The 12,360-nt window shown below is 48.4% G+C and overlaps 1 gene segment (V, D, J or C); it reads right to left on the reverse strand.

Annotated features, from left to right (window-relative positions):
* Window positions 1-8,163: 8,163 nt before the first annotated feature.
* LOC102271211 (immunoglobulin lambda variable 3-25-like) lies at window positions 8,164-9,002 on the reverse strand. The segment is given in 2 exon segments: window positions 8,164-8,741; window positions 8,894-9,002. Coding segments are annotated over 2 exon segments (609 nt in total).
* Window positions 9,003-12,360: the final 3,358 nt, after the last annotated feature.

Consider the following 12,360-nt stretch of genomic DNA (forward strand, 5'->3'; position numbering starts at 1 on the left):
AGGCTGTAGTGAAGAGTCTTTTTTATCTTATAAAGGCTCTAGAGATAAGAAGCAAATAATATAAATTAATTCTTCTCTAAATACAAATGGGTGAATAAGAGAGTTCTGTAAAGACTGCATGAATTAATAAATAACTTGGAATAGAGACCACAAAGCAAAATATATTTGGAGATGATACTAAGTCATTTTGAGTAGCTAAGAATAGACTCCTGAAAGGTCTGATTTATCTGTGAGAATAAATAGAAAAGCTGTCAGTGATGGACACGGATAAACCATTGCATTTGTCTCCTGAAAGAATCCAAGCCAGGGAAATGCAATTCTAGTTTCTGGTAATGGAGGAATAGCTCTTACTGGGCCAAATATCCTTCAACAAACAACAGTGAATTCTGGAGAAAATACGACAACCACCTAAAGGCACTGGAGAGCAGAGAGAGCGGAAACTTGACAGCAGCCCAGCTTGCAAGGACGGCGAGGCATGGACTAAGCTTCTCATTTTTTTACCTGAGAGCAAACCCCAATTTATGCCGGATGGGGTGGCTCAAACTTGGCCAGAAAAGTCATAGTCTTAGAGGCGTGAATAATCAGAGGACAAGTTTCAGGGGGACCACAGAAGCTAGAAATTGAAGAGCAAGTCTCAGAAAGGAGAGAGCCATGGAGGAGACTATATTCTGCACACCACTTTTTCTTAAATCTCTGTCTGATTCTTGAACTACATAGGTATGTGGAAGACTCCAAGCAGCCTAATTAAGTCTAGAAGAAATAAACTAGGTTTCTACTGCTTCATCTACTGGATGAGATGGTTGGATGGCACCCCTGACTCAATGGACATGAGTTTGAGTAAACTCCGGAGGTTGGTGATGGACAGGGAGGCCTAGCGTGCTGCAGTCCATGGGGTTGCAAAGAGTTGGACGCGACTGAGCGACCGAAATGAAGTTAACTGCACTAATGCTTCAGGCAACACAAAGAGTTTATCACTAGAGTTCTGTCAGGAAAATTGTCTGATAAAAAAGTTCAGTATTCTCAAGAGGGACATAAGAGAAACCAAAACCTGTACACCATATCATTAGCAATGTCCAGGGTATAAACCAAAATTACCAGGAATGTGAAGAAATAAGAACATGTGGCCAATGTTCAAATAAAAGGCAATCAATGGAGACAGACTCAGAGATAACCGATTTAATGAAATTACCAAAGATTTTAAAACAGCTTTTTAACTATACTTGACCCTATAAAGGAAAATATGCTCAAGTGAATAGAGAATGCCAGAGAGAAATAGAAAATGTTGAAAATAACCAAAGTAAGTCATAGAACTGAAATATCAACATCTAAAATAAAACATCCACTGGATAGTCTTAACAAGAGACTGCAGACGACAGAAGAAAGTGCTGGTAAACGTAAAGGCAGTTTCATATAAATTAGACAATCTGAGGAATTGTATGTTGACTGTAAAAACTCCTTTACATCATAAAGGCACACAGAGTTTAAAAGTAAAAAGATGGGAAAAGGCTATAAAATACAAAACCGATCATAGAAAACCTAAGTAGCTATGTTCATGTCTAACAAAACAAACTTCAGAGCAAGGAGTATTATCAAGGATAAAGTTCACAATTATTAATGAGCTAAGTTCAAGATGACAAATTCTCAACGTATACGCATATAATAACAAAAATCTAAACAAAACACTTGAAGCAAAAATTGGTAGAATTACAAGGGGACACTGACGAGTCTACAGTGTACAGAAACTATCACAATTCTTACTTGTTAATCAACAGCACAAATAAAAAGCTGGTAGTGCCATAGGAGACTAGGAACACATCCACCTTGGCCTGACATTCGCAGAGCACTTTACCAACATCGGCAGGATGCAGACTTTTTCTAGTGCCTATGAAACACTCGCTAAACTAGACCATATTCTGGGATTTAAAAAGAATTCTCAGTGACTTTTTGGTTTTTTGGCTATGCTACATGGCTAACAGTATCTCAGTTCCCCAGCTAGGGACTGAACCTAGATTGGCAGTGGAAGACCAGAATCCTAATCACTAGGCCACCAGGGAACTCCCTCAGCAACTTAAAAAAATTAAATAATAAAAATTATGTCTGCCACAATGAATTTAAACTAGAAATCAACAACAGGAAGATGAGGAAGCTATCTGACAAGGTTCTCAAATATTTAAAAATTAAAAAACATACTTCTAAATTGGCTTCCTTGGTGGCTCAGATGGTAAAGGATCTGCCTACTAGGTAGGAGACCCAGATTCGAGCCCTGGCTTGGGAAGATCCCCTGGAGAAAGGAATGGCCACCCACTTCAGTAATCTTGCCTGGAGAATCCCCTGGACAGAGGAACCTTGCAAGCTACCATGGGATTGCAAAGAGTCAGAAGTGACTGAGCAACCAGCACTTTCACTTCTAAATAACCTCTGTGCTATGGTTTGAATGTTTGTGTCCCCTGAGATTCATGTGTTGAAAACCTAATGTCCCAGGTGTATTTAGGAGGTGAAGCCTTTGGGAGGTGATTACCGCTGCTAAGTCGCTTCAGTTGTGTCCGACTCTGTGCGACCCCATAGACGGCAGCCCACCAGGCTCCCCCGTCCCTGGGATTCTCCAGGCAAGAACACTGGAGTGGGTTGCCATTTCCTTCTCCAATGCATGAAAGGGAAAAGTGAAACTGAAGTCTCTCAGTCGTTTCCGACTCTTCAAGACCCCATGGACTGCAGCCTACCAGGCTCCTCCGTCCATGGGATTTTCCAGGCAAGAGTACTGGAGTGGGGTGCCATTGTGATTAGGTGGTGATTGATTAACGGGGCCCTTATGCAAGTGGCCTCAGAGAGCTTCTTCGCCCCTCCAGCTATGTGAGGACACAGTGCTAAGTTGACAGCGTGCAACCTGCACGGAAGGGGACCTTCATCAGGACCAACTCTTGGGCCACATGATCTCAGACTTCCAGCCTCCAGAATTTAGGGATAAATTTCTGTTGTTGACGAGCAACCTAGGCTGGGGCAGTTTGTTGTAGCTGCCCAAACAGACGAAGACACGCTGGGTTAAAGAAGGAATCTGAAAGCAAATTAGAAAATAATGTGTCAGCTGTATGAAAATGAAAACACAACGTGTAAAGTTAATGAGATGCAGCTAAGCACGTGCCAAGAGAAAAATACACAGCATGGAGTGCTCTTATTACAAAACAGGAAGACCTTAAACTAGTGAAGCTACAGAAGTTAAACCCAGAGTAATTAAAAGGATCTTCCCGACCCAGGAACTGAAGAAAGGACAGAAACGCTATGGACCTCACAGAAGCAGATGATATTAAGGAGAGGCGGCAGGAATACACAGAAGAACTGTACAAAAAGAGCTTCACGACCCAGATAATCACGATGGTGTGATCACTGACCTAGAGCCAGACATCCTGGAATGTGAAGACAAGTGGGCCTTAGGAAGCATCACTATGAACAAAGCTAGTGGAGCTGATGGAATTCCAGTTGAGCTATTTCAAATCCTGAAAGAGGATGCTGTGAAAGTGCTGCACTCAATATGCCAGCAAATTTGAAAAACTCAGCAGTGGCCACGGGACTGGAAAAGGTCAGTTTTCATTCCAATCCCAAAGAAAGGCAATGCCAAAGAATGCTCAAACTACCGCACAGTTGCACTCATCTCACACGCTAGCAAAGTAATGCTCAAAATTCTCCAAGCCAGGCTTCAGCAATATGTGAACCGTGAACTTTCTGATGTTCAAGCTGGTTTTAGAAAAGGCAGAGGAACCAGAGATCAAATGGCCAACATCCGCTGGATCATGGAAAAAGTGAGAATTCCAGAAAAACATCTGTTTCTGCTTTATTGACTATGTCAAAACCTTTGACTGTGTGGATCACAATAAACTGTGGAAAATTCTGAAAGAGATGGGAATACCAGACCACCTGACCTGCCTCTTGAGAAATCTGTATGCAGGTCAGGAAGCAACAGTTAGAACTGGACATGGAACAACAGACTGGTTCCAAATAGGAAAAGGAGTACGTCAAGACTGTATATTGTCACCCTGCTTATTTAACTTCTATGCAAAGTACATCATGAGAAACACTGGGCTGGAGGAAGCACAAGCTGGAAGCAAGATTGCCGGGAGAAATATCAATAACCTCAGATATGCAGATGATACCACCCTTATGGCAGAAAGTAAAGAAGAACTAAAGAGCCTCTTGATGAAAGTGAAAGAGGAGAGTGAAAAAGTTGGCTTAAAGCTCAATATTTAGAAAACTAAGATCATGGAGGTCCCATCACTTCATGGCAGATAGATGGAGAAACAGTGGAAACAGTGGCTGACTTTATTTGGGGGGGCTCCAAAATCACTGCAGATGGTGACTGCAGCCATGAAATTAAAAGACGCTTACTCCTTGGAAAGAAAGTTATGACCACCTTAGACAGCATGTTAAAAAGCAGAGACATTAATTTGCCAACAAAGGTCTGTGAAGTCAAGGTTATGGTTTTTCTAGTGGTCATGTATGGATGTGAGAGCTGGACCATAAAGAAAGCTGAATGCCAAAGAATTGATGCTTTTGAACTGTGGTGTTGGAGAAGGCTCTTGAGAGTCCCTTGGACTGCAAGGAGCTCCAACTAGTCAATCCTAAAGGAAATCAGTCCTGAATATTCATTGGAAGGACTGATGCTGAAGCTGAAACTCAATACTTTGGCCACCTGATGCGAAGAACTGACTCATTGGAAAAGACCCTGATGCTGGGAAAGATTGAAGGCAGGGAGGAGAAGGGGACGACAGAGGATGAGATGGTTGGATGGCATCACCAACTCGATGGACGTGAGTTTGAGTGAACTCCGGTAGCTGGAGATGGACAAGGAGGCCTGGTGTGCTACAGTCCATGGGGTCGCAAAGAGTCGGTCACGACTGAGCAACTGAAATGAACTGAACTGAACTGAGTAGCTTGATACTTCTTTCAAGGAATTTGTCCATTTCATCTAACTTGTGAAATATATTGGATCTAAAGTTGTTAATAATTGTTACTTATTGTCCTTTTGATGACTATGGGGTTTTCTTTATGATAATTTTACTTATTTACTTCTTCGTTTTTGGCCGTGCTGGGTCTTTGTTGCAGCATGGGCTTTTTCCTGCTTGAGGAGAGCGGGGGCTGCTCTCCAGGTTCAGCGCGCGGGTTTCCCACGGCAGTGGCCTCTCGTGGAGCCAGGCTCTCGGACGCACAGGCTTCAGTAGCTGTGGAACACAGGCTTCGTTGCTCTGCAGCACGTGAGATCTTCCGGGACCAGAGAAGTCTCTTCCCGCACCAGGGAAGTCTCCTGCGTGGGCAGGTGGATTCTTTACCACTAAATCACCAGAGAAAATCCTTCTCTTTCATTCTTGATATTGGTCTTCTTCTCCTTCTCCCTCTCGCTTTCTCTCTCTCTCTCATTTTGCTTGAACTATATGAACAGAGAACGATGAGAACAGTTTCTCAAACTTGGAACAGTTAACATTTTGGGCTAAATGATTCTTTTTTGTGGGGAGTTGGCCTATGAATAGAGGATATTAGCAGCATCATTTAACCTTTACTCACTACATACCTGTAGCAACTACATCCTCTTCATTTGTGTCAATCAAAACTGTCTCCAGACATGGACAAGTGTCCCCTGGGATGGGTGGAATGACCTTTTGTTAAGAACCACTGGGTCAGAGATTCATAGATTTTTGTCTTGTTGACTTTTTAAAAATACATCTTGTTTTTTATTTTATTGGTTTCTGCTCTTATCTTTATGATTACCTTCGTTTTACTTGGGGCTTCCCTGATAGATTTTCCCTTCTGGCTCAGCTGGTAAAGAATCTGCCTGCAATGCAGGAGACCTGGGTTCAGTCCCTGGGTTGGGAGGATCCCCTGGAGAGGAGAAGGGCTACCCACCCCAGTATTCTGGCCTGGAGGATTCCATGGAGTGTATAGTCCATGGGGTCGCAGAGTCGGACATGACTGAGTGACTTTCACACACACATATGTCCCTGGTAGCTCAGCTAGTAAAGAATCCCACCCGCAATGCAGGAGACCCCGGTCCAATTCCTGGGTCTGGAAGATTCCCTTTTGTTTACTCCATAAGATCTTATCTGGGGACAAAACTAACAGCTATGCCAGACCTTCTGGACATCAGGGAACGTGAGGGGTGTGGACTGGACAGATGTGTGTGTTCTCCCAAACACAAACATACATCTGTATACATGTACATGGAGAGAGGGGGAGGGAGGCTGTGAGTCTCCAGGGGACCGTGCAACCATGTGACATTCATGGAGGCGTTTGCGGGTGATCACTACACAGTTTCTTCTTCTGGTTTCTTGGTCAATTGACTTCACAATTCCAATTCCTATACTTCATTTTAGACTGAGGGAATTTTACACTATTGTAAGACATATGTATACATGAGTTATGTTCAGCGCCATGAGGGCTCATTTTGTGTGTCCACTTTGCCTGGAAACAAAGTTGGACTGATTTACTTCTAGGGGTGCCTGGGGGTGTTTCTGGAGGACAGGAGCATTTGAACCCAAGGGCTCGGTGAAGCATGAGCCTCTCTGCAGGTGGACCCAGGAGGAACGCAAGGCCGAGGAAGGCAGACTCTCCTCCTCCCTAACCCGAGGTCTCTGCTCAGAAAAGGGACAATATAATGACTAGAAGAAAAGAAAGAACATCAGCCGTGGGAGGTTTGTTCTCTGGAGCAGATTCACACGTTGAGGCTCATGTGCAGGAATTCTAGGTGAAACAGAGCACTCACCCATGTGTGTTGGAAAATTTTAAATTACATTTGCAGTTACGACTTTGTTTAAGCCAGACAGGGTAGCACAGCAAAGTCACCATGTGGTCACCTGTGTTTTGTAAAGGAGAGAGAACTTGCTGGCACATTCAGGAAAGGCCGTGTCTCAGCTTTGGAGGCACACTGAGAGGCCACAAGCAGATGGTGAGGACGAGGGTCTCGGGCAGAGGGATCAGTTCACTGCTCTTCACTTCTGCCACATCTGTGTGCTGTCCATCCTGTCCAGAGTAGTTCAGTCTTCAGATGCTGTAGTTCCCATTGCTAGAAATTCAGTCTGGGTCATTTTTAAACCTCTCTTGTTTCTACTTAACGTTTTTAAAATCTCTTTGTCTCAAGAAAAAAAATAAACATAATTTTAAAGGTTGTTTTGTGTCCTTGACTATAAACTACATTATCTGGGCCATTTCAGAGCATGTTTGAATTAATACATTTCGTGCTTACTATAGCTCCTATTTTCTTGATTCTTTACAGGTAATTTTTGTTAGGAATCGGGTACTGTGAATCTTTTCTTGTTGAATACGGGATCTTTGTATTTTTCCCTAATTTTTTTTTTTTTCATTTTTGGTTTTACCTTCAGGGAAGTCACTAGGACTCAGGAAAGTCCTTTGTCCGCCTGTTATTTCAGTCTCTTACCTGGGGCCAGGGCAGCGTTTCCTCTGGGCTAAGTTTCCCCACAACCGGGGCCAGTTCTCCTGACTCTTCACCCTGAGGCCTTAATGAGGAGCTCCCCTGCGTCTGGGCAGCTGGCCCTCCTGTGACGTGCGTGTGTCTCTGGCCATCGGCGTCCGGTGTCCTTGGAGGTTCCGTCCTCCCTCCGCTCACTGTGCCCCGCACTCGAGCTCTCAGGCTCCGAGCAGTGTCCGCAGTGTGCAGACCCTCTGTGTAGCTCTCTCCTCCTCAGGACTCTTCCCTCTAGACATGTGTTTTCTTTTGGCTCCTTGGACCTCCGCTCTGAACGCAGGCGTGGTGCTGAGTGTGATCTCTGGAGGGAAGCCTGGGAGGCTGGACGGGTCCGCCCTGCGGTGTGGTGACAGGTGTGGGCTTGGGGCGGGGCCTGCACGTCGTCCTGACCCGAGCCGGGGACTGGGCTCTGGGCCTCAGGCATCACTGACTGAATCTCCCTCACAGAGGGGTCAGGGCCTGGGCAGGGAACTGTCTCTGCAATGACAGCCCCTCCCAGGGAGGGCACAGCGGGGAGCTGCCGCGGCTCCAGCCCTAGTGGGAGGTCGGGGAGCCCAGGGGAGCGGCCTGACAGCCCCACACCGGCCCCGGGCTGGTTCGTTCTGTTTCTCGAGCTCAACAGAAGCTCCGAGGAGCTGGGCAGTTCTCTGAATTCGTCCAGGAGTTTTGGCTGCTGAGTGTCCTGTCAGCACCGTATGGACATCCAGAGTCCATTAGCAGTGGTCTCTGTCCCTCTGTCTGTCCTTCATCAGGCTCTTTGTCCAGGTCACCACACGGCCAACACCAGGACAGTCTGGTCCCGCCAGCCCATCGTCCCTGCGGACGCCCCTGTGCAGAGCCTGCCGAAGGGCCGGGAGGCGGGGGGAACCGGGCCAGGCCTGTCCCTGCTGTGTCCACAGTCCTCCCGGGGCTGGAGGAGAGCGTGAGCAGGACGGGAGGGTTTGTGTCTCACTTCCCCATCTGTCTGTGTCACTGTGAGGATTATCACTGCTGTCAGCTGACTGACAGTAATAGTCGGCCTCGTCCTCGGTCTGGGCCCCGCTGATGGTCAGCGTGGCTGTTTTGCCTGAGCTGGAGCCAGAGAACCGGTCAGAGATCCCTGAGGGCCGCTCACTATCTTTATAAATGACCCTCACAGGGCCCTGGCCCGGCTTCTGCTGGTACCACTGAGTATATTGTTCATCCAGCAGGTCCCCCGAGCAGGTGATCTTGGCCGTCTGTCCCAAGGCCACTGACACTGAAGTCGGCTGGGTCAGTTCATAGGAGACCACGGAGCCTGGAAGAGAGGAGGGTGAGGGGATGAGAAAGAAGGACCCCTTCCCGGGCATCCCACCCTGAGGCAGTGCCTGGAGGCGCTCTGGGTTCGGGGCAGGCCCAGCCCAGGGTCCTGTGTGGCCGGAGCCTGCGGGCAGGGCCGGGGGGCCGCACCTGTGCAGAGAGTGAGGAGGGGCAGCAGGAGAGGGGTCCAGGCCATGGTGGATGCGCCCCGAGCTCTGCCTCTGAGCCCGCAGCAGCACTGGGCTCTCCAAGCCTCTTTATTTCCTCTCAGAGCTTTTAGGGGGCAGTGAGGGTTTGGGTTTATGCAAATTCACCCCCGGGGGCCCCTCACTGAGAGGCGGGGTCACCACACCATCAGCCCTGTCTGTCCCCAGCTTCCTCCTCGGCTTCTCACGTCTGCACGTCAGACTTGTCCTCAGGGACTGAGGTCACTGTCACCTTCCCCGTGTCTGACCACATGACCACTGTCCCAAGCCCCCCGGCCTGTGGTCTCCCCTGGACTCCCCAGTGGGGCGGTCAGCCTGGCAGCGTCCTGGCCGTGGACTGAGGCATGGTGCTCTGGGGTTCACTGTGGATGTGACCCTCAGAGGTGGTCAGTAGTCCTGAGGGGATGGCCTGTCCAGTCCTGACTTCCTGCCAAGCGCTGCTCCTTGGCCAGCTGTGGACCCACAGTGCTGCTTCCCCTGAAGCTCCCCTTGGGCGGCCCAGCCTCTGACCTGCTGCTCCTGGCCGTGCTCTGCTGCCCCCTGCTGGTGGAGGACGATCAGGGCAGCGGCTCCCCTCCCGCAGGTCACCCCAAGCCCCTGTCAGCAGAGAGGGTGTGGACCTGGGAGTCCAGCCCTGCCTGGCCCAGCACTAGAGGCCGCCTGCACCGGGAAGTTGCTGTGCTGTGACCCTGTCTCAGGGCGGAGATGACCGCGCCGTCCCTTTGGTTTTGTTAGTGGAGTGGAGGGTCCGGGATGACTCTAGCAGTAAACTGCCAGGCTCCGTAGCAACCTGTGCGATGCCCCCGGGGACCCAGGGCTCCTTGTGCTGGTGTACCAAGGCTGGCACTAGTCCCACCCCAGGAGGGCACTTCGCTGATGGTGTTCCTGGCAGTTGAGTGCATTTGAGAACTTACATCATTTTCATCATCACATCTTCATCACCAGTATCATCACCACCATCACCATTCCATCATCTCTTCTCTCTTTTTCTTTTATGTCATCTCACAATCTCACACCCCTCAGAGTTTGCATTGGTAGCATATTTACTTTAGCACAGTGTGCCTCTTTTTAGGAAACTGGGGGTCTCCTGCTGATACCTCTGGGAACCCATCCAGAAATCGTACTGATGGCTGAACCCCTGCGTTTGGATTCTTGCCGAGGAGACCCTAGGACCTCAAAGTTCTCTGAATCACTCCCATAGTTAACAACACTCATTGGGCCTTTTTATACTTTAATTTGGAAAAATATCCTTGAAGTTAGTACCTACCTCCACATTTTACAGCAGGTAAAGCTGCATCGCATTTGAGAGCAAGTCCCCAGATCAATAAAGAGAATGGGATGAACCCAGGATGGGGCCCAGGGGTCCTGGATTCAGACTCCAGCCGTTTAGGACAGAACTTGACTAGGTACGAAGTGAGCGGGGTGGGGGGGCAATCTGGGGGGAACTGTGGCACCCCCAGGGCTCGGGGCCATCCCCACTGCATCCTGGCTTTCATCAGTAGCCCCCTCAGCCTGTGTGTGGAGGAGGCCAGGGAAGCTGTGCTCCAGGTCATGCTGGAGAATATGTGGGGCTGGGGTGCTGCTGGGTCCTAGGGGTCTGGCCAGGTCCTGCTGCCTCTGCTGGGCAGTGATAATTGGTCCTCATCCTCCTGAGAAGTCACGAGTGACAGGTGTCTCATGGCCAAGCTATTGGAGGAGGCAGTGAGCACTCCCACCCCTGCAGACATCTCTGGAGGCATCAGTGGTCCTGTAGGTGGTCCTGGGGCTTGGGCCGGGGAACCTGAGATTCAGCCATTGACTCTCAGAGGGGCCAGCTGTGGGTGCAGCGGCAGGGCTGGGTGGTGGAGGATACCTCACCAGAGCCAAAATAAGAGATCACCCAACGGATAGAAATTGACTCACACCCTTTGGTCTGGCACATTCTGTCTTGAAATTTCTTGTGGACAGGACACAGTCCCTGGATAAAGGGATTTCTATCTTGTGTGTGCAATAGAGCTGTAGACACGCTTGGCTGTGACATGTAATCCTTTGAACATGGTATTAAATTCTGTTCACTAACATCTGAAAGGATTTTTGCATCAATAAACCTAAGGTATATTACCCTGTCATTTCCTTGTCTTGTAGTGTCTCTGAGTAGGCTGGAAGGGGTAACCAGCTTCACAAATCGAGTTAGGAAATTCCCTTATTCTTCACTGTCTAATAGACTTTCATAAGATTAGTGTTAATTCCTCTTTAAATCGCTGCTATAATCATCACTGTGGCCACCGGTACTGAATTTTTTGTTAGGATGATTTTTAAACAAGAATTTTAATGATTTTTCCTTTTATTTTCGGCTGTGCTGGGTCTCGTTGCTGTGTGCCGGCGTTCTCTCGCTGTGGCCAGTGGGGGCGCTGCTCTCGCGTTGCGAAGCTCGGGCTTCTGACTGCAGTGGCTTCTCTCGTTGCAGAGCGCCGGCTCCAGGGCGCTCAGGCTCGCGTGGCTGCGGCACGTGGGCTCAGTAGTCCTGGGGCACAGGTGCAGCAGCCTCTCAGGACGTTTTGTTCCCAGATGGTGGGTCGGTCGAACCGGTGTCCCCTGCGTTGCAAGGTGGATTCTTCACCGCTGGACCACCAGCGACGTTCCCTGGAGGTTTTTAATTATGGATTTAAGCTCTCATTAGATGTCTCCTCACATTTCCTATTTCTTTTTGAGTCAGTTTGATACTTTGTTTGTGTCTGTAAGTTTGTCCATTTTATCCAAGTCATCTAATGTGTTGATAGACAATTATTGGTTAGTCATCTAATTGTTGGTTTACAATTTTGAGAGCATTGTCCTGCAATTCCTTCTATCTGCAAGATTGGTAATAATATCTCCCAAGAGGAGTCGCAAACTGAAATGAGATTAATACAGGCTTTTTTAAAAGAATGAACTTATGTTGTTGCCTTTCTCATAGATCTTACTTCTTAGCATGACTGTACTTACTGACTGGGGCGTTTTCATGTCTGTGTGGAGAGCTGCCATTAGTACTTCTTATTGCCCAAAGACATCGGGCTCCTGGGCACAGTGAACACACTCCTTTCTGTGGCTATTTTGCAAAATATGGCCTAGCCTAGCGTCATAAGGGATCACAGCTGACAACTGCTGGAACAGAGGGACATGCGAAGCAACGTCAGGGCGGGAACCTGGAGGGTCCTCTCTGGGGACAATTTAACCAGCTATAATGGACATTCCAGCATCTGGGACATGGAGCTGTGAACTGGACCAATGACTGTCATTTCTGGAAGAGAAATCCCAGGAGAGGAGGGTCCAGGGGAATCTGAGGCCGCATGCAGTGCCTCAGGACAGGGGACACCTTCTCCAGCAGAGCAGGGGGGCCCGCCCAGGCCGCCACCGGGAGGAGATGCATCCCTGCAGACCTCTGACAGCACGGCC

The sequence above is a fragment of the Bos mutus genome, chromosome 17, assembly GCF_027580195.1.
Source record: "Bos mutus isolate GX-2022 chromosome 17, NWIPB_WYAK_1.1, whole genome shotgun sequence".
Lineage (NCBI taxonomy): Eukaryota > Metazoa > Chordata > Mammalia > Artiodactyla > Bovidae > Bos > Bos mutus.